At 37.0% G+C, this 22,517-nt stretch overlaps 1 protein-coding gene across 2 annotated transcripts in view; it reads right to left on the reverse strand.

The window, feature by feature from the left end:
• Window positions 1–997: 997 nt before the first annotated feature.
• tiam2b (TIAM Rac1 associated GEF 2b) overlaps window positions 998–22,517 on the reverse strand; it is a 47,742-nt gene continuing 26,222 nt past the window's right edge. The window contains exons 4-26 of one of the 2 annotated variants that reach the window (XM_084433064.1): window positions 21,995–22,439; window positions 21,629–21,801; window positions 21,296–21,520; window positions 20,330–20,515; window positions 20,024–20,173; window positions 17,434–17,493; window positions 15,617–15,784; window positions 15,309–15,413; window positions 14,806–14,884; window positions 13,216–13,305; window positions 12,901–13,116; window positions 10,571–10,656; window positions 7,413–7,586; window positions 7,215–7,283; window positions 7,002–7,127; window positions 6,616–6,724; window positions 6,320–6,499; window positions 5,415–5,533; window positions 5,232–5,340; window positions 5,070–5,125; window positions 4,178–4,268; window positions 3,808–3,895; window positions 998–1,686 (exon numbers count right to left, since the gene is read on the reverse strand). In XM_084433064.1, the coding sequence (XP_084289190.1) occupies window positions 1,143–1,686; window positions 3,808–3,895; window positions 4,178–4,268; window positions 5,070–5,125; window positions 5,232–5,340; window positions 5,415–5,533; window positions 6,320–6,499; window positions 6,616–6,724; window positions 7,002–7,127; window positions 7,215–7,283; window positions 7,413–7,586; window positions 10,571–10,656; window positions 12,901–13,116; window positions 13,216–13,305; window positions 14,806–14,884; window positions 15,309–15,413; window positions 15,617–15,784; window positions 17,434–17,493; window positions 20,024–20,173; window positions 20,330–20,515; window positions 21,296–21,520; window positions 21,629–21,801; window positions 21,995–22,439 (3,648 nt within the window). In that variant the 3' untranslated portion in view covers window positions 998–1,142. Of the gene's footprint in view, window positions 1,687–3,807; window positions 3,896–4,177; window positions 4,269–5,069; window positions 5,126–5,231; window positions 5,341–5,414; window positions 5,534–6,319; window positions 6,500–6,615; window positions 6,725–7,001; window positions 7,128–7,214; window positions 7,284–7,412; window positions 7,587–10,570; window positions 10,657–12,900; window positions 13,117–13,215; window positions 13,306–14,805; window positions 14,885–15,308; window positions 15,414–15,616; window positions 15,788–17,433; window positions 17,494–20,023; window positions 20,174–20,329; window positions 20,516–21,295; window positions 21,521–21,628; window positions 21,802–21,994; window positions 22,440–22,517 lie in introns of both variants that reach the window. The other variant, XM_084433063.1, reaches the window with a different exon arrangement.

The raw sequence follows: 22,517 nt of genomic DNA on the forward strand, positions 1-22,517 counted from the left end.
TATCTCAATTCTGACTTTTTTTTTTCTCTCTCTCAAGTTTATAAACTCACAATTCTGACAAATAGTCATAATTTCAAGAAATAAAAAAAGTCTAATTCCGTGGCGGAAACAAGCTTCCATAGTGTCCAGAGATTAAAATAAGTCAAATAAATATAATAAAAATAATATTCAGAACAAGGAATGTTTTAAGAGCTGAATGTTATTCAGCGATCCCACTCTTTTAAACCAATGAATGTACTCAATTTATTTATTTAATGACCTTTCCAGGCGTTCATGATTTATTGTTTTAGTATTTCATATTTTTATTTACTCAACATTTTTACCCGAAAAAATATTTTAGAGCTTGGCAAATGTATATTCTTTATAAAAATGTCCATGACATTTTTAGACTTTTCCAGGTCTAAAAATATATATTTTTAATTATGTATCCTGTATCCTCGTATATCCAGGTTTTCCAAGACTGTAAGATCCCTGCTTTTTAATTGTTGAGGGGATTCAATAATTTGTTTTTGCAAGGCTGCATTTATTTGATCAAAAATACAGTAAAACATATATTATTACATCATTGCATAGTACATGTATTATAATATTATTACAAATTAAAACAATTTATTTCTTACAATTTTAATATAGTTTAAAATGTAATTTATTCCTGTGATGCAAGGCTGAATTTTCAGCATAATTACTCCAGTCTAAGATTTGATGCTTTGCCATCACAGCAATACATTTCATTTAAAAATATATTAATAAAAAAGTAATTTAAATTGTAATAATTACTGTAATTTTTACTGTATTTTTGATCAAATAAATGCAGATTTGGTGAGCATAAGCGACTTCTTTCAAAAACATTACTTATCTTACTGTAAGTCTTCCAAACACATTTTTGACCGGTAGTGTTCTTCTCAGTGTTAAATAAGTATATATATTTATATATTCCTTGAAGAACACATGTGATGCTGCCTTAGAACTTGACCAAAGCAAAGTACCTCAGGAGTCAGCATAACTCTGTGCCATCTAAGTAGTCAGCTCACTAGATTTTGCAACAGAGCTACAGATATAAAACTGTCTGGGTAAGAGCTGTTCATATCAAGGCACGATAATCATGTTTTAGTGCATTTTAATGTTCATAGCACCAACTTCCCCTATAGGCTGGAAATGGCAGCTTTTTGGATGCCCATGACTGTGTCATAAAAACAATCCTCATTCACGACCGATCCCAGGCTCTGCACGCTGTAGTCCCTGGCCAGCAGGGTGTTGAGGTCCAGCCCTGGAGAGTCCTCCAGCAGAGTCACTTGACTGCCCTGAAGGCTGCTGGAACTGCTCTTGCTCATTCCTTGCGGTTCTTCTACAAAGTTCAGTCTCTGGAGTTGAGCTTCCAAGGCGCTGGTCAGGGAGCACAGCGTGGAGCTCTTGCTCAGAGTAGCGTTCTCGCCTCGGCTCGGGATGGGGGGCTCAGAATGAGCGTATCCGTCAAGCAGTCGGCCCTCGTCCGGGTCTCGAGTCTTTGGCTGTGGCGGCAGCCTCTGCCAGGAGTTTGTTCGTAGTGCTCCTGGGTGGCTCCTCCTGGGGAAGGTGAAGTTAGAGTTTACATCTTTGAATCGGCGCTCAACCAGAGCCGTCCTCTTGGCGTTCTCTCTCAATAGGGTGCGGATGGTCCTCACTGCACTGGCCTTGTTCTCCAGATTACTGCAAACAAACAAAACAAGACCAGAGAACATTTGAAATGTGCTTAAAGGGATATTTCACCACTGAAAAGATGAATGTGTATTTAAATTGGGTCATTTATGTAGTAAAAATGTGAAATTATTTTAGAAGTTGGTGCCTTCTAGACTGAGAAAAGCCAGAAAATGTATTTTTGGCTCATGTGGATGAAAGACAACAACTCCCAGAATGCACTTGCTTCGCTGCCCTACCAGGCCACTCCCAAGCCACGCCTACCGGTTACAGAGGGCAGTATCGGAAGAAATTATACAACTAGGCTACTAGTTGACTCGAAACTGAAAAGACGCCATTTTATCATGAGATCCCACCCCCTATGGGCGGGTTGAAAACATGCGGAACAAGCTCCTGCTACTGGCTGTAGTCTCTAGCCTCTGGCCAAAAAAGCCTCCGATGACGCAAAATGATGACACAATACAGAAATCTCTCGTCTCAGGGGGACATGAGGGAGGGAAGCACGGTCATTCGAAAATGTTTCTACTGAGACAAAGCTTAATGCTAATCGGTGAAGTATCCCTTTAATGTATTTAACTTAAAACTTAACTTGCACTTGTAGTGTATTTCAAATCTTAAAAGTATATATTTTTTTAAAGAACTTTAATTGCAGATTATATAAATGAAATAAAAGGCCACTTAAGTGTCCTTTAAGAGAATAAACTTTCATGGCTATGTTTCTGAACACACTTATCTAAACTTTTAAATCTAATGTCATTTTATGAGTGTTTAAATATTACATTTAAAGATGATTTATTTTAAGTGATACAAATCTGTAATTACAAATATATTTCATATAAATTTAATTTAATTGCAATGATCATGCTATTAAGTGTCTGAAACCATTACATTGTTTGCACTTAAGTATGTTCTTTTAAAGAATATTATTCTCATAATTAGTACTCTTTTCTAAATGTATGCTAAAGTATACCTCTTTTTCTTAAGGGATTACAGTGATTTTAGTCACGTCAAGTCACCTTCATTTATATAGCGCTTTTAACAATATAGATTGTTTCAAAGCAGCTTTACAGTTATAATAGGAAATTACAGTAATATGCGCATCACGTGTTTAGTCTATAGGTATGCGCGTTTGAATATATATGTGCGCAGGCGTGTAGTCCTTCTTTACAAACCAACCCTAAACAAACTACTTGTCTGGCCTTAAGAATTTATAATAAATAATTATTTATCGCTTCCGCATAGCCACGTGAACCGGAATTATCCCGATAACGTTTTATCTGTACAGAGGTAAAGGGAAGGGAAGGAGGCCTTCACAGGGGAGAAACTAGTTGACACTTCAGGACTGCGTTGAAGGGGACTTCACTGCTGGCAAAATGGGATTTCAATAAAACGTGGCTGCCTATACAGTAGAAAGGCAAACACATAAAAATTCATTTAATCTGAGCTACCTGACTAGAGAAAAATGCTGCTGTCTTCCCTTTTGCCAAATAGGTTGGAAAACTTCAACACCCATAATGCACTGGGCATGTTGCCGTCCAAGGCCACTTCAACCAGTCTGTTATGTATCTGTTATCGAATACCCCCTTGCTTTAGAAGAAAATACTTCTTAGCAAACTTTTAGTCATAATGTGGTCGACTTGTATTGTTCCCGGTTGCAAGAACTCAAAGAGTAAACGTTTAGCGGGAGTGAGTTATAATCCAGTGAAGGATCCAGCGCATTGTAGGCAGCGGCTAAAGACTGCAAAGATTCGTAAACATGAGGAGAACGTTGCAACGAATAATCTGAAAAAACGTAGTATTTGTGGTCAGCATTTCAAAATGAGCATGAAGACAGTGCTTTAGGCCAAACGGAGGGGAAAAAAACTGAAAGAAACTGCCGTTCTGTCAGTTCCCGGCGAAGTTACACTTTAAGGGATGTTTGAGTTCGTAAAACTGCCTTAAAGCAATAGTTCACCCCAAAATATAAGTTCTGATAATCAATGACGTTTTCAAGTGTTCATTTTCATTTTTGGGTGAACTGTTTTATTTATTTATTTTTTGAAAAATCAGCTCATGGTAAATAAGTTTCTCTAGGTTGTATTCTATTTGAGTTTATTAGTATTATTTATTTATTTGACTTTCTATATCGGTTACCTGCTGCAGAGCTGGAAGAACATCTCTGGCCGTCCCTCCACTTCAGACTTGGTGTGAACAACCTCCCAAACACAAGGGTTCTCTGACCCTGAAAGAGGCAAGAGAAGGGAGTTTAAGCACGTTATGGATTGCATTTTACATTTTGGCAATGTTTGGGTCTATTAAAAGGGCTTGAGACTTTAATGATCCACATTTTTTAAATGATGAGCTCTGATGTGATGTTTTTAAGATGTTCTTGAAGTCCTCCTTTGAATACCATGTTTCTCCTGGTCTGTCTTGGATCTACATTCTGCCTCTGTTTAATCCATGTCATACTCATGTTCAACAGAGATATCTCTTAGTTTACACAGGAAGATCATGTTACACACACCTGCTGAATTTCCAGGTCGGATCTGAAGGGATGATACAGGAATGAGCCAGCGGAATTTAAAAGGATCCAGATCCCCGGGCCGTGAAGAAGTCTAGTAGGAAAAACATTCAAATGCCTGTTATATTAGCTGTCAGTATAAAGCATACAAACATCATAAACACGGCTGTCAATTTAATGTTACTTTAGTGAGATGGTAAAACTAACACTATTAATCATGACCTCGCATGCAAATTCTGTGATTTAATCTTGAGGTTTCATCCTTCAGCCTGAATAAAACTAAAACTAAAAAATAAAACTAGTAACAAATTTGTGTATACATTGAAAAATATAAAAACAAAACTTTTATTCAGCAAAGCTGAGAAGTTACAGTAAAGACATTTACATTACTACAAACAAAATCTATTCCAAATAAATGTTTTTGTTTTGAACTTTCAATATATCAAATAATTATTTTGTTGTTTTTGTTTTGTTGTGTTTTGATAAGAAATGTTTCTTGAGCAGCAAATCAGCATATTAGAATGACTTCTGAAGGATCATGTGACTAAAGACTGGAGTAATGATGCTAAAAATTCATAATTATATTTTAAAATATATTAAATAGAAACTAGTTTAAATTGTAATAATATTTCACAATATTACTATTTTACTGGTTTTTTTTATCAAGTCTTGGTGAGCATAAGAGACTTCTTAATATTTTTGTCTATTCAATACTACTGTACGTCAATCTGCTCCAATAACGTTCTTAAACGTTCTTAAATTGGGGAATTTCCCTCTGCAAAAATTGATGTATGTGAATAATTCAATTAATTTAACATGTAAATAATCAACCAAGTTTTTTTATCAATTGACAGACCTAATAAAAATACACCATGTGCTACATTCCACAACTCACCATTCTTTTCTTTAGTTTGCTTTCCCGATACACCAAAATGAGCGCTCTCTTGAAGACTGGACGAATAAAAACACATTAGTGCACTGAGCTTTTAATAACACATATAATGCACACCATAAACCGCAATGGTTTTATAGTTCCAATGCATCCGGTCTGACTTACGGAAGAGGGTAAGTTCAGGGTCTTTTCTCATACGGCCCAAAGAGGGAAGAGGGTTTTGCCAGAGTGCCGAGCTGTGAATGATGAACTCTCCCATGGAGATCTCAGTGACCTGAGACACAGAACACATTGTCATATAATATGATCCTTTTATTGATTTAAAAGTAATTCTAGAGTGGTACGCACCTCCTTCTCAGGGCCACTCTGCTCTGCCACCAGTTGGTCGAACACTGTGCCGTAGTCCTCATAGATCTTCTGCATCTCATTTATGTGACTGGCCACCTTTTCCATGGCCTTTAACGCCTCTGCACCAGAAAAAAACCCCCACAGAAATGAGTTTATTTCAAACTAATAACTGACTCAACAGTTCATAACTGAATCAATAATGGATTAAACACTATAGGGCTTTTCACATTACGCTTAAACCCGGGATGCCATCATTCTAAACACCGCTTTTAACCCAGAGCAACGTTTCACACTTAATTTCACACCAAACAGTTGATGAGCCCCATTGACTTCCATAGTATAGAAGTTAATAGCATATCAACTGTTTGGTTATGCATATTCTTCAAAATATCTTCTTTTGTGTTCAGTAGAAGAGAGAAATTCATACAGGTTTGGAACATCTTGTGGGTGAGTAAATGATGACAGAATTGTCATTTTTGGGTGAACTATCCCTTCAAGAAGAGACCGTTTCATTCTCACCTTTATACATCCATTCAGTGTAAACTTGATAGTACAGTCAGCAATATACAATTTGAGGATGTGCTATGCTAGAGCCTTTATGATGTAAACAAGTCACATGCTGCATTCGTCCAATCAATAACACTGACACCGCAAATATGCAAATAAGCGTTTAGGAATGTACAGTGCGAAACGGCAACTGATGAATACCCAGGATTAACTGTTAACCCTGGGTACATTGTGAACAATGTGAAACGTGAAGCAAGATAACCCAGGATTCGGTTTACCCGGGGTTTAGGATGACCCAGGGTTAACTAGTTCAAGTGTGAAAAGCCCTAAATTGTGCCTGGGATGAAGTAAAAGAAAGAAAGTCACGTGAATATTGGGAGAACTATGTGTCCGCACACCTGTGAGGTGGTTGCGCTCGTCACTCTCGGGGTCGGTGAGAGACACCAGCTCTCTCAGTAGCAGCGGGTACTTCAGGACCCTCTGCACGGGTTTGATAAGGTACGACTCCAGGGTGGACGAGTGCTGTTTGGTGGGGTTCCTCGCCTCCAGGAACTCTTTGAACGCCCGGTCTGTTTTTGCTGCCATCAGACAAATCAGAGAATGAAATAAACCAGGTGCTGCTTCTTTTGGCTCAAGATGGCAGTTAAAATATGAAATTAAGACATGTCAGATGAGGCTTATGTTCATGTTTTACCTCTTTCGAGAACTTTCTGCACCTTAATGTGATTGGCACAGAAGCCGCTGTAAAGCTTAAAGTGATCTGCATAGTATAAGAAAGATCCGCCCAGGGAGAAGAGGAGTTTCTAGATGTGAGATTGAAAGAGAAAGACTCAAAATGTGCCTCAAACCGAAAAACACTTCATTTGTCAGATGTAAATCAAATTAAAGGTCTAATTCCTTCATGGTGTCTGTACAGTAAGTGATAACCTTAGTATTATTTATACACTATTAAGATTTTATTAATATTTTGAATTGGCTTTTATTTTTGTGATTTAATTCTAGTGATCCAGACTAGGAATTGAATATTTCTTGCATCAGTTAATCATAAAAATCTGGCTTGATGTCACCACTATATTTTACCTTAAGTTTCTCTGGCGTCTCCAGTGCTTGGTAGTCCGGTGAGGAAGTGGTCCTCTCCTCTAGGGTTTGTAGGAAAACCCTCTGGAAGTCCAGCATTTCGGGCAGGCTTCCGAACAGAGACTCCATCTACCAGAAAAGGACATGATTTGCAAAAATTAGCTAATTTCTGATGCTGTTTTAGTATACAACATCATTTTACACCTCAAAACGTACCTCATCATGACTGAGGAATGTTTCTTTTTGTAATGGCTTCAGGTAGATCTCAAACAGAGATCCGAGGTCCTAAACAATGTGAGACGCACATGATACAGTATGACAATGTTAATATGGAACAATGCATTAAGCATTAATTAATGTCTCAAATGTAAACAATGAATACACATTTAAAGTCCCACAGCTGTGATTTTATACCTTGACATAAGATTTCTCCGTGTCCACCAGCTCTTGAATAACCATGCGCAGGCGCTCAGTGACGGACATGTGTCGGGGAGAGGATCTGGCAAGGGCATTTTCAGTGGAGTAAGGGTTCCTGTGAACAGATCCTTCAGGGAACGTCTGGTAGAGATGACACACCGTTTCTGGGTTCTACAAGGTAAATAAAAGCAGAAGAACATTTGTCTTTTAGTTCTCTGTGTTTTCTGTGAGTGCTGCAGGGATGATGTGTTTTTGTAGGCCAACTCGGAAGTTCACATCACCCTGGTTCCCTTGACAAAAAGCCAATTAGATTTTTCCATTGGCTTTTCCATAAGCTCTGTGAACAACAAAAGAGATCTGGGGGCTCGTCCGGGATATTCCCTAGAAATACAGGACCGAAAATCAGCCGCCATCACAGGTAAGTCATTTTTAATGTTTCTTGTGGTGTGACTTAAGACGACGCAGAATGTATACTGAAAAAATGGGAAAACAGATTGTCAGATTTACTCAATCATAGTATTTGAGCAGAGTTAGCATTTAGCATGCTAATATGTGCTGTTGCTCGCTAAATGTTCGTTAGTTCTTAAAATCACTTTGATTATTTAATTACTTAATTCGGTCACTTCAAAATATCTTAATTCAATGATGTAAACGTTATCTGATTGATGTGGAATCGAAGTACATTGTTAAATCTTAATCCATCTCTTTTTGTGTAGTTCATGAGCCATGTAGATTACTTTTATGGTGATTTAATGTTATTTTTACAGCTACTCTGCCTCAGCCTCTATGCAATTTCATTGTATTAAGAAAGCAGACAGATATTTATATTTAATAAATGCTAAACGGTGTGTTTTAAACTTTATACGCTGACTGAATCAAACTGTATTGGAATCAAAGGGATTTTAACACAGCCTGTGTCTGGGCCATCACCCAAATCCTTTATGAATGATGCTCTCACCCACATTCACTCACTCAATGCTGTATCAATAACCTGGTTCTTAATCAATACAATCCACCACTGCTGAGTAAAACAACCGAACCATTAGAAACAGGCTCCAGCAGTGCCCGAGGGCAAGAAATGTTGACTCAAAGCTTGACTCAAAAATGCAAACGCTCTCCTGAAGGCTTTATCTCCAGAGCGCATGTGGTGCACCTTCACCGCGTTGCATAAAAAACAGCATCACCGCTGAAAACTCAAGCCATTTGTCATCGTAATCTGTGCTGTCAGAGTGTAATAAAGTGCTGACAAACGGATGAATCCCTCTGGGCGGCTCTGCAGAGCTGCTCTCTGCACGTAAAGGATGGGGAAAAAAACATATTATAAAAAACCATATGAAATGTTTACTCTTTTCAAAACTCAATACAATCATAGAGTGCACGATCATAATGAGTGGAGAGTTTTTTAAGGTCATAGATGAGTGTGTTTGTGAACGTTTCTCCTATTTTAACACACAATGCACAATTCATTAAGATCATTTCAAGGCCTACAGTAATTATAGACCACTAGAACACAACAACATGAGATAAAATGTCCCAGAGTCTCTGAGTGCATCCAATAGGCAGAAACACAAGTTATACAATCATGGAGGTAAACCTTAATGAGAACTCTTGAAAATATTATTTCTAAGGATAAGGATTTCTAAATGTATGAATTAAATGTTTAATTCTTTATAATCTCACACAAAATGTCCATTCTAAAAACAAAATACTTTAAATATGAAGTTAAAAGGTAATTTAGATAAATGTAGTTATTTGTATAATTTTGTAAATCTAATAATTATAAGATGTTATATAAAAAAATTAAACAATATATATATTTTAGTTTATATTATATATTATAAATATATATATTTCATAAAAATAGCAAACAAGCAAAGCCAATTTTTTTTTTAATCATACACACTAAAATGGCAAATATTCCAGGAAAAATACATTTTGTCTTATATACAGTACTGCTCAAAAGTTTGGAAACAATACTATTTTAAATATTTTTTTAAATAAGTTTCTTATGCTCATCAAGCCTACATTTATTTGATCAAAAGTACAGAAAAAAAACTGTAATATTGTGAAATCTTATTACAGTTTAAAAAAATGGTTTTATATTTTAATATACTTTATATAATTTATTCCTGTGATGCAAAGCTGAATTTTCAACATCATTACTCCAGTCTTCAGTGTCACATGATCATTCAGAAATCATACTAATATGCAGAAATTGCTGCCCCAAATGCATTCTACAAATGGCTTGCTTATAGTTAGCTTAGAGTTTTTATATATAATAAATAATCCCATACACAAAAGAATTGTATTTGAAATATATTTTCTGGATATGTTTTGGAATATATGCAAATATTTGAAATTGGCCCAATAAATATATTTCATACTTATATTTCATATATTTTTGTTATATTTCAGAATATATTTCAATGTATTTGGAATATATGCCACATATATTTTTGACACTTTTGGGGACCCGTACAGAAAAAAATACATTGAAATATATTCTGAAATATAACAAAAATATATGAAATATAAGTATGAAATATATTTATTGGGCCAATTTCAAATATTTGCATATATTCCAAAACATATCCAGAAAATATATTTCTTTTGTGTATGGGATGTTTAGTAGATTATTAAAAGTTACTATGAAGTGCTACCAAGTGTGCACACAATCATAACCACAAAAACAAAGAAAAAAGGCCTGAGAAATGATGTCACACGCTCACGTCACCCAGCAGCCCAACCAACATCTCCTTAAGGGTCTGATGAAGTGATGACAGCTGGAAGAGGACAGGAATTCCCTTCATCTTCATCTGCACTGTTCTGACTCGCCGAACGACACATGAACACGACACCGAACCAAAACACACTGTCCACCGCAGGAAGATGCTAATCTTAACATGATGCTAAGCCTAGAAATGTCTCCAACAGTCCATTCCTAAAGTGTACATTTTAAACCTGCCAATGCAATTAAAGTCAAATAACATTGTTTGCAAATGCCAAGTGTGCAGTAAGAACTGTGGAATTCTGTTGAGCACGGCTCTCTCTCCATCTGACCTCATAGCGCCCACCGTAATCCCGATCACACCAGCCAGTCTCTCAACACAAGCAGCTCACACACCTCCTAAATCTCTGACATTCCCTCGGCTTACCTTCCCGCCCCGCTCTGCCTTATCGTTCGCCTCCTCCAAAGCAGGCGCCAAGGAGCCCTCGGGAAATTCCTGATCTTGAGGTGGATCTGAGGGAGAGAAAGAGGTGGAAAAGATGTTGAAAGAGTAGGCTGTTTACCTAAGTAAGACATGGTGGGTCACAGTGATAGAGAGTGAAATAAACACACTTAAGGATCATTAACTCTCTTGGGAGAGGCCGACCCGTGAGAGCGTTTGACCTTTATTAACCGCCATTGATCTGAACTCACTAAATCTGCACACAGGTCCACTTCAGCAGGACTCTTGTGTCGGATTCTACAAAGCTTGGCATCGCATCAAATGGAAAACCTAACATGTACTATGCTTACGGTTAGAATAATGTTACAAATCTCATCTACAGGAAACACCATCCTGCAGGGAATAACATCCTTGTTGTCTGTGAACGGCCCTGTGGTATAATAGTTTGTCTGGGCATTTTGACAGCATCATGCTGTGAAACAAGCCGTCCGTCATTAGGTTCTCATCATAAAAACAGCGGGAGTCATGTGTATAAAGATCCAGGGGCCGTCCACAGTCTCAGACATCCACAAGCCCTGCAGGCAGTCTGCGCTTTCAGATCGAGGGCTGGCCAAATTGATTTGAAATGCTATTTCCAAAATAAAATAAAAATTGAAATAAAATGAAATATAAAAGTAAATTAAATATGATTTTAAATTAAATAAAAAAATTATATAATTAAAAATGAAATGAAATATAAAATGAAATTAAATATAATATAATATAAAATGAAATAATATAAAATAAAATATTAATTTAATTTAATAAAAAATATATAAGTAAATATTACATTAAATATAAAATAAAATGAAATATAAAATAAAATATAAATAATTTTTAAAATATATATATAAGTAAATATTACACTAAATATAAAATAAAATGAAATAATATTAAATAAAATATGAAATATATATATATATATATATATATATATATATATATATATATATATATATATATATATATATATTCATCTTTTTTTTAAGGAAAAGGGCAGTAAATTAGGAAAAAGAGCACTACATTACGACCACTGATAGACCCCCACCCCCCATAAAAAAGGCTCATGACACTTAGAAATAGTATGCAGAAATATATAGAACCCCAAAAAGAGTCAAACGGCAAATGAGAAGTGTGTCGCCCTCTGCAGGTCATGTAGGGTTTCTGCACCAGTAGCAGGGCACATGCGATTTAATGGGCAAATATGTACAATAATTGGCACAACCATTCAAAAGTTTGGAGTCAGTAAGATTGTTTTCTGTTGAAGTTTTTAGTGATCAAAGAATCCTGATTTTTTTAAAATCAAGGTTTCCACAAAAATGCAACTGTTGTCAATGTTGATAATAATAAGAAATGTTCTTTGAGCACTAAATCAATAGTCTTGTGTAGCCAGAGCAGATTTCATTGGTCAAGGACCGAGAGAGGCCGTCTGAATGACATGCGAAGCAACCAATCACAGTTAACGTCAGTGTCCCAACAATAACAGACTGGCGTGTAAAACTTGTGCATCAGATGTTTGAATTGCTGGAAATATGATTGGAATCACTTCAATAAAGGAAAATACAGTTAAGTGCAACATGTGCAGCACAAGTCTGTCATATAGGCTACATAAAATGATAATGAGAACATCATAATTGTGTGCTTGGGTTATGGTTGTTAATGGTGTGATTTTTGTTTTTGTAATCAGGCTCTCAAAAATGATATAAAAATTTGGATTTAGATTTATCGGCCAATATATCAGTTATCGGCTTTCAAATATAAAGAATTATCAGTTATCAGTATCAGGCCAAAATGTTCATATCGGTGCATCCCTAACATTTTGAAATATATTAAAAAAGAAAACAAGCTCAGTAACAGTTTAGTTTAGGGTCCAATTCTCAGTATTAACTAGTTTCTTATTAGCATGCATATTACTAGGATATTGACTGTTATTATTCCTTATAAAGCACATATTAATGCCTTATTCTGCAAGACCATATTCTACATCCCTTAATCCTTCCCAATACCTAAACTTAACAACTATTAATAAGCAGTGATTTGGAGTTTATTGAGGCAAAAGTCGTAGTTAATAGTGAGAATTGGACCCTAATTTAAAGTATGACAAATTAAATTTGAATAATATTTCACAGTATTACTGTTTACTGTATTTTTTATCAAATAAATGCAGTCCTGGTGAGCATAAGAAGCTCCTTTCAGAGACATTAAAAAATCGTTCCAAATCCAAACTTTTGAACGGTAGTGTTTACAGTGCATTATACAGACAGCTGCTGTCCTACCAGTGGTCCACTGCTCCAGGTGAAGGATGTGGGCCGGATCCGGTTCACTGGGGTCACAGTCTGGCCAAACAGAGCTCTGCTCATCTGAGCTGTTTTCTTCACGTCTGAGGACAAGATGGAGATCCTGTTGGCTGAAGAAGCTCTGCATGAGACCGAGGTCGAGAGAGGCCACACTCACGCCATTAAGAGTCAAGATCTCATCTCCTGCTCTCAGACCTGCAAAGACAAAACACATCATACAAATAAATCTCAACATCATCAATCATTCAGAACATTTGACATTTTATCGAGGCGAAGGAAATATTGAAATGTTACCTTCGATAAACGCCAGGCCTTCAGGATTCACCTCACTCACGTAGACATGACTTCTCCTGGCGCCATCCACGTGACCTGTGACCGCAAAACCTGCAGAGACGTCAGATGTCATCTATTTATCTTTAACCAATCAGCACACTGGCAAAATTAAAGAAAGAATTTATAGAAAAATAGACTTTTTTAAAAATAATTTACTCATGTACGTCACTTCGAACATAAAGGAGATGCCAAAGCTGAGTCATTTTAGCACTTAAAAACTCATTTTGGCCTGCAATTGTTCAATTATGTTGTGTCAACATCAGCAGTTTTCATGTTTCTTGACATTGACATTAAACGTGGCCTTGTGAAAAAGAAGCATACTTCTAAAAAGAATATACTTTAAAAGAATATACTAAGGTGTGAACTGAATTTAATGTTTTTGGAATCTTATATGTTCAATGCAATTAAATGAAAATGTAAATTTATTTTAAATGCAATTATTTGAACTTAAAGAGTGCTTTTTTGACACAAGTAGGACTTTAAGTACATTTTTTATGTAATTTCATAACAACCCTTTAACTAGTCTTTGAAAAGCATTTATGGTAGCTAAAATATACTTCAGTGTCATTTCTATTGAAACTTGCATGTCATGTATTTAAAAATATTGTGTAATGATGAAGCTGAAATGTAAAATATATACTTTAAATGTTATGTCAAATAACACAATACAGTTAAAATTATATAATTAAGTACTTCACATGTGGTTTAGTATATTAGTCAACTCATCAAAATAAGTTTACTTCTTTAAACCACAACAAAAGATCATTAAAACATAATGATTTAAATGATTTTATTAACCGCCACTTTAAAAAAAAAAAAGAGTGTACTAAGAGTGTACTTAAGTGTGTTAAGAAACAGTCATGAAAGTGTACTTACACTTATAAATTAATATTATATTATCAGCAAGTACAGTTTTTTAAAGATATTCTTTTAACATTTGAAGTTCGCAACAAGTGCACAAACTACACTAAAGACGATCACTAAAACTATAAAGATAAAGATATAATTCTAAAAATCTTTCTAAATATATAGAATTGCAGAGTCCACAATATAAGTTCAACGATAATGGCAGAGAGGAATGATATAGTTGAAATTACTTTCACAATGTTTTTTTCCCAGCTGATGAACAATAAAAACATTGACAGCCAATCAGAATCCATCCTGCTTTAAAGAGCTCGAGCATTTAAAGCGACAGACGACATAAACCGCAGCCCGTTTAGAATAAACTGAACATGTGGACGCTAATATAGTTATCTTTATAGTTATCGTACTTGGTGTGAATGGGCCTTTATTCACAAGGGCTGAGCAGCACATCATGACACAACATATAGTATTTAAACAAACACAAATTAGATTTTTTTTATTTATTTTTTTAAGGTCAATTCAGTCTCGGTGTATGGAATAGAGCAGCTTGCATATTCTGCAAATCTTTAATGTTCCTCTGAAGAACGTCATACAAGTTCTGAACAATATGAGGGGGAGGAAATTATGTCAAATATATTAATTTGTGGGTGAGCTATTCCTTTTCTTGTTGATCATGCTGTTACTCACCAAAGTCTATGGTTGTGTCCGGACGGGACATGTTTAAGGTCAACACATTGAGAGGCCAAATTTCCAGTTCATCATAGACCTGTTAAACAAGAGCAGAACATCATTGTGCAGTGTAATACAGCAAGGTTTTTGAAATAAGTGTGTATAACAGGAAAAAACAACAACTTTGAACCAGTTTTGACCTGCTTAACTTCCAGTCTAGTTTTAGATGGCCAATGTCGGTCTAGTTATTGTTGCAGTCAATGCTAATACATATAGCCCTGGTTTCACAGACAGGGCTTAGAATAAGCCAGGATTAGACCTTAAATTTAATTTTAATACCTTTAATAAACATGCCATAGAAAGCATTAAACATTACTGGTGTGCATCTTGAGACCAAATATTTTATGATATGTAATTGCAAGTCACTTTCAGCTTGAACATGCATTTTAGCCTTGTCTGTGAAACCAGTGGCTAGAGTTTAGCTTGAACAATCTGCTTCATAAAGTGTGTTTTAGTCTCACCAGGGTCCTCAGCAGGTCTGTTGGCGCTGGAGTGCTTCTCTCCACATCGTGTCCCAAATGTCTCCTCATGTGCAGGCAGTGCAGAGCCGGGTCAAGCTGCTTTACCTAAAAAAGAACATCCACTATTATATTCATGTGGTGAGCATTATGGAGCAGAGAATGTGTAATGATTTACTGAATGATCTCAAAGCATATGCATCCTGTGACGACCTCAAGCTAGTGTGGAGTCTTCCTGCTACTTCACAAGGTCTCTTTAGTTGTTCATGTGTCCAGGTCATAATCTCTGTGAGAGGTGACTGATGAATTACCTTGCAGGCCAATGAGAGAACATCAGAAACCAGAGAGTCCCGTTTGACTGGCACATTGATGACCTGACCGTCCGGCATGAGCATATAAGCCCGGCTTTCCAGGCTGCAGTCCCACGGGTGACCTTCAGGTGGCGCTGGTAAATGCAGTTTGGTAAAGACGTCCAGCTTCTGCTGATGCATAGAGATAGAAAGGACCAAAAGTGAATAAAGTTCTAGTATAGATAGATGGTAAAGTCCAATTACATAACATTACATAAAACATTACATTCAATTCTCACTTATTCTTTAAAATTATAATTATTTAATTTTCAGTTTTGATTCCCTGTGTATATGAAAATAGATTTTCAAGTCAAAACAATGTCAAGAACAGCACCATTTAACAAAATATTTCACTACAAAACAGGTTGTTAATATTGCACAGGTTTTTTGGAAATCTCATTAGTTCAAAATCCCACTCAAGTACGCAAGTTGTATAAAACATCACTTAGCATGATTACTTCACCCAGCATTTTTCTTTCAGTAAGGACATTAAAGTAACTTGACGCTGGAACACTGTGTTACATTTAGAGCTGCAAACAAAATGTGAGGGAAAATTTCCTCCTAAGCTTGTCTCTGCTCATGCTGGGTCAAAGCCAGGTGCCAGCAACACTATTGTGGATCCTTATTCTGTGAGAGAGGGAGAAAGGGGGGGTCACGTCCCTTTTCACTGACTCGACTCACACAGCTGTCACAACAACCTGCTGATCTGTTGACATTATGCAGTGCAAACAGATCAGGGGGTGGAGAAATGGCCAGAAATGGGGGAGGATCTTTCAGTGTAATTCTATTGTCCTTCAGCTGCAGCCTCAATATGGGGATTTGACAGTGCAAAAGCATAAGATTTCTTTACAGACTTTGCAATGCTATTTTTAAACTGTTGCTTGCTAAGGACAATCTACTGATAAGATAAAACAACAGTCAAGCCACTCTTTATGAAAAAGCAGCTAATTTAAGGGGACATGTGCGGTGATACAATTAATCAGAGCCATACCTATGTTTTTTTCTGCAAAAAAAAAAAAAAACTGACATTTTTTGCATGGACAAAACGTATCAAGAACAAAACAATTTAATTACAATGATTGCATATGAGATAAAGTGCCTAAAAAAAAGTACTTGCTATGGAAATAATATATTTTAAAAGAATATTCTTCAGTGTAAACAATGTAATGTTTTCTGAAATACGTAATTGCAATTGTATTATAGTGAAATGAAAATTTATTATAGTTTAAATTTATATTAAATGCAATTAGTTGAACGTACATCCTTATATGCAATTACTTTTGTTGTCTTTGAAATATGATTAAAGCGTACAGCCGAATGTACTGCCGCTTTGTGGTAAATTAAAATATACTTTGAAACTTGTGTCATGACTCATATATTTAAATACTTTACAATATTAACTTTAAATGTAATATCAATATAAATATAATATAAAAAATACTCTACAGTTAAAATTATAATCAAGTACTTTGCATGTGCTTTATTATGTTAATCAACACATCAAAATAAGTGTACTTCTTTAAACCACAACAAAAGATTATTAAAACATGATTATTTAAAATATGCTTTTAAAGTAAATCTTTTAATATCACATTATTGCAAATTCCAATTTTTGTTATGAAATATAATCATGAGTTAATATAATATTATCTGCAAGCACTTTTCCGATTTGAAGTGCACAGTTAATGCAGTTTAGCGCACTTCATTTTCACAAGGGCTAACATGGATTCTCAATTGTTACATTATGATGTGTAGTAATGTTAAAGTGGTGTAATTACCTCTGAGCTGCTTTGCGTGGATGGATGACCAAATGATCCAGAGGAATATCCTTCAAATATCTGCATCACAAACACACATATACAGAAAAATTAAACGCACGTATCATAAGACATGCGGAGCAGCATCTGGGCTAAAAAAAGAAGCATGTTCTGCATTTCTGTGCCTTAATTAGAAGCCATCGATCTGAGGCGCCAGCTTTGATACTATTCTGATTGTAGATCACAGCAGAAATAACCATGAGGTTTGCTGGGAAATAATGAGAGGTCTGGAAGATGCTAAAATTATAGATCTATGAAAGCTGACAGATGGATCAGCCTTAATCTTGAGGGCAGAGTGGGAGACATGGCTTCCCCTCACCCGAAACACCCATGCGTCCTCATGCTAACACATAAACACTGTGTGCGTGTACAAACACATACTTGTATTAAGGATGTAGTCTATACAAACAGAAGGGTATGCCTTGCCCTCAAAGCAAAACCTGAAATATCAAAATTGACATGAGCTTTGTTCGAGCGGTGAGGTGCATCACTGTCTGTATAGGCAGCTAGCTACTTTCTAAGTTAGTGTTCTAACTTAAATTAAACCTCACAAAGGACCTCATTGAAACACTCTTCATGAGCAACAATACTATTTACTATAGTGCTACTCTTGACGCGCACAAGAAACTCGACTTTTTCTTGCAATTACAACATAATCTGATGTTAGCATGTTGCTAAGCTAACAACACAATACAAAACAGACATATAACACATATTGGCTAAATCATCCATTTTATTTAGATGAAAACACTATTTTATCAATACCTTTTAGCATTGAATTCAATCTGACAATCCGAAATTCAGCGGCTATCTTAAATTCTTTTTTTCACAAAGCTTTGTTGCAATACATTCTGGATGCATTGCTCCATGTCCAAACCAGCTGTATTACAATAAGTGACAGATGACAAGATATTTTGTCTGTCCACACTGAACAAACTGTACAATTATGTGATACAATCATAAGATATTTGATGTTCAATATACATCAGAAATAAGTTATGAGGAACAGGATTTAGGACTGGGATTTCACTATTGGTTGGCTGACTCAGCAAGCAACCAAGTAACCAACACAAATATGTCCTGTTGCTTTTTATGGTCCAACGAAAACTCATATTTACATGGGAGAAATAGATTTTATCCTCACAAGTGTGGCTTACAAGGCTAATTTCTATGCAGAAATTTCAACTATATTTTTTGGGGGAAAAAAAGGTCTGTAGTGATGTAGCAACGTCCACACATATGTCACTTTAAAACCAAGCAGCTTTCCGTTAGTGAACGTGGCAAATTTGTGTGACCACAACTTTAGCACAAGCAAAATCTGTGAGGAACTATTTCGCCCTCATTCAAAACTCGCGATTGTGCAGATTCCTGTTAAAATGACTGCATTTTGCTTGCAAAATTTCAGTGATCAACAGTAAATGTGATCACAACTTAAGTTGACGTTAGGATTGCAAGTTATACTGAAATATCGCAAACATCGCCAATGTACAAATCGCGATAGGCATTACTCAAAGGTGCAATAATGGAATGATATTAATACTTCAAAAAGTTACGAAAAGTCTATAAGAGCTGGACATCCACAGAACAGTAGCAATACCACAACTGAGCCATTTATCTGTGGGACAACAACTCTGACTTGACTCTGACTAAAGCATCTCACCCCTCTGGAAACAATCACACTGCCCCCTGTAACCCTGCTGAATCACCCAGCATCAGACACTACATCTGTGTGGTGGAAGTCTTGTGCACTCAAATCGCAAGCTGTCTCTCCTCTCAGACTGCTCCCAGCTTGCAGCAATTAACCTCATGCAGCTTGTGGTAATTCCGTCTTTGGAATCATGCACTATTAGGGGCTGTTTTGACCAGATTTGGTCCATTTAAGGATGGATCATTATGAGGCTGGAACCGCTGAGCGATCGGCTCCGATCTCACGTGAGGCCGTCTACATAATCATACATGTGGATTTAAAGCTCATGCTCTGTGTTAACAAAAGCCCTTCAGAGAAGGAATGCTGATCTGGGCTTAATTACAAGAACTGATCCAGAAACAGTATTTCCAAAACAGCCCCCAAACACTTTGACGGGAGAAAGGAACAGTACGTGAAACACACAGAAACACTGTGTGTTTTTTCTGCCATTTGACCTCTAGAGAAAACTTTGATAAGTGATTGTTTGTTTTATCCGGTGAGTGTGACAGTGTTTCCCACCCTGACACCTGTGGACAGCATTAACAAGCTACTGTGAGACTAAATGAGTAAAACAGACCTATGTCTTAAACGAGTATTCAGTGCTGCAGTCATAAACACAGGCCAGTAAACTTCAGAGTAAACGCCTAATCCAAACTCACACTTCTTTTTGTACATATTGATTCATTTCAATTAGGATTAACAGAATTTAAGGGAAACTGCTCCTTTTTTTATTTATCCTAATTATATCCTTTATTGGTAGGTTTTGGCAAGTCTCAAAATACAAGGTTCCCAAACTTTCTGGCCAAACTTTCCTTTACAATCTGACTAAAGACTTGTAAAGAGAAGCACTAACTTCAGTTTTACCTGGGACAGGGACTGTCTCTTTTCACAGTTGCGTTTGGTCAGACTGTCCAATCCCTTCTGTGAAGAAAACAGTAGTCCTCGTTTGTTCCGCATACCTCGAGGATGAGAGCGAGATCGTCTCTTCAGGGTGGCCTCATCACGAGTGCATATCTGCACAAACACAAGCTCATTTAAAACATTTCTCAGAATCTTAATGCTCCATCATCTTAATTGAATTTTTGTGGTGTGTCTCAAAGGTACATTGTTTTAATGAGGTCTTTTTTGGTATTTTACTAAATACCCTGAAAGCATGTGACGGATCCTCACCAGCGCATGAAAGGATGAGACAGAGAAAATTCCCAGACGACCAAGCACCAATTTAGATGGGCGTCCAGCAGTGGCTAGCAGGCTTTTTGGATTAGGCAGCTCTGTGCCCTGCAGGCTAGCCAGGTAACAGCGCATGCGGAAGAGCTCTAGGTTAAACTTCTCCAGGTTCTGTTCCCATTGCTGGATCTGTGGGTCAGAGATATAGGAGAGAGAAGTGTGACAAATACAATTGAGAAAGCTATAGACATTTTAAATATTATATTGTCTCATAGATGTGCATGCTGGTATAGAAATTTCTTTAAAATAATACTGAAGTTTGACTTAGGCACTTTACTTGTCATGCACGATTTGCACCTTAGACATATTTAGAAAACTAGATGTATTTAAATTGTGTGGCTTATTTAGGAAAGGAGAGATGTGAGAAGGTAAAATCTGGGAGATTTTTAATTTGAAACAAAGACATGAACTATATGTGGGGATCAGACTATCATGGAGACCTGGCCTAGGCTCTTTTGACTTGGGCCAGGAAGCAATCTCCCAACCTCCCCCAGAACACCCAAACTTACCACAAAAAAGCTCTAGCAACACCCAGAACACAGTAGCTATGACCAAGAATTACCTATAACATCCAAGCAAACATCTAACAATGCCCTAGGAATCACACAGAACAAAGCAATGTTTTAACAACAACCCACAACACCCATATCACGTAAAAATCTAGTAAATGTAAATAATGTGATTCACAGCAGGACATGAATGGGGGTTTCAGGTTTAAATGCATGTACCATACTCGGATACATTGAAGGCACGTGGTGTGGTTTCTATTCAAACACAGACATCAATGACCAAAGTGCCCAATTTAGCAAACCACTCTTTCTGAACTACTTGATTTTGGCCTTTAATCTTTTGAAACAAACCACACACGTATGCATAAACATCCACACACACATCCGTTTAGTTCCTTACCTGGCTCTCAATAGCCTTCCTGTTCTTCTGGTCGCTGATGACGGACAGCTGCAGCTCTGCCATCTTCTTCATTTTGCCATCCATGTCGATCTTCTGCAGGAGAGCTCTGCTTTGGCTCTTCAGCAAACGTAGAGTGTCTTCCTTCCCCTGACGCTTAGCTAAATGTGATGCGCTGGCAGAGTGGATGGCTGTCACCCAGTTCTCCAGGTCTGTTTGGTTTGCAGCCTGCAGGTAAGAGGCAAGAGGTGTGAGGTAAGAGACAACATGCAGCCAAGAGTCAACAATGTGGAAATGGTGTATTGTGTAATATATTATATGATAAAGGAGGCATACCTGAAAGAGATAGACATCTCCATAGGCATTACTGAGGCAGAAAACATTCTCTTTCTTGGGATGCTCAGGAACTGCCTGCACAATACTGTCCTCAGCAAGCACTGCGTAATGTGGTGTGCATTCCTGCTCTGGGGAGGTCTTTCCATTGGATTCACCCAACAAAAGTGTACAGCCTACAGGAGACAGGAAAACAGATATGAAATAGAGCTTCTAATAATGTAGAGGACACATTATCTATTACAGCTACTTTTTTAAGAGAACAGAAAGATTCAATTGAACTGGCCATGCATGTTTTACTTGATGAAAATTCAGCATTGGTGTTAATCTGCATTTAGTGTCCGCTTGTTTTCAAGACTACTATCTTACCTTTAAGCGTGACCCAATACTGCCTCCACTTGCGTCTTGCTACCAGCTCCAGTTTGCGATCCTTGTGGAGGGAAATGAGGGGCTTAAAAGCCAGCCAACCAGCCCTCCGCACAACACCTTGCTCCTTCTCAAACAAGAAGTCCATTTGCTCCAAGGAGCCCATTGAGCCATTGCTGCTCTCCCCTTCACATTCCCAGAACTGGGGTCCATCAGCAGTTCCACTGCAACTGCCAGTCTCCAGGCCCTGCATAAAGTTCTCATAGATGTTCTGCCTCAGGGCCGCACCCTGGTTCTGATGGCCAAATGGGACCGTTAAGGACCCAGAGCAGTCCAACTTTGTCTGGGAGGACATGGGATTCCAAAATGGTCTGGATTCCACTAGTGTACCCCCAGCTCCACAGTTGAAAACCTCTGTAAAGTCCACAGCACTTGGTTCCTGAGGTTCCTGAGGCACATAAAGTGAGAGGATGACAAATGTACTTAACATGTACTTGTGTTACAAGGTTGACACAATGTTGTAAAG

Source organism: Rutilus rutilus (genome assembly GCF_951802725.1).
Source record: "Rutilus rutilus genome assembly, chromosome: 15".
NCBI classification, from domain to species: domain Eukaryota; kingdom Metazoa; phylum Chordata; class Actinopteri; order Cypriniformes; family Leuciscidae; genus Rutilus; species Rutilus rutilus.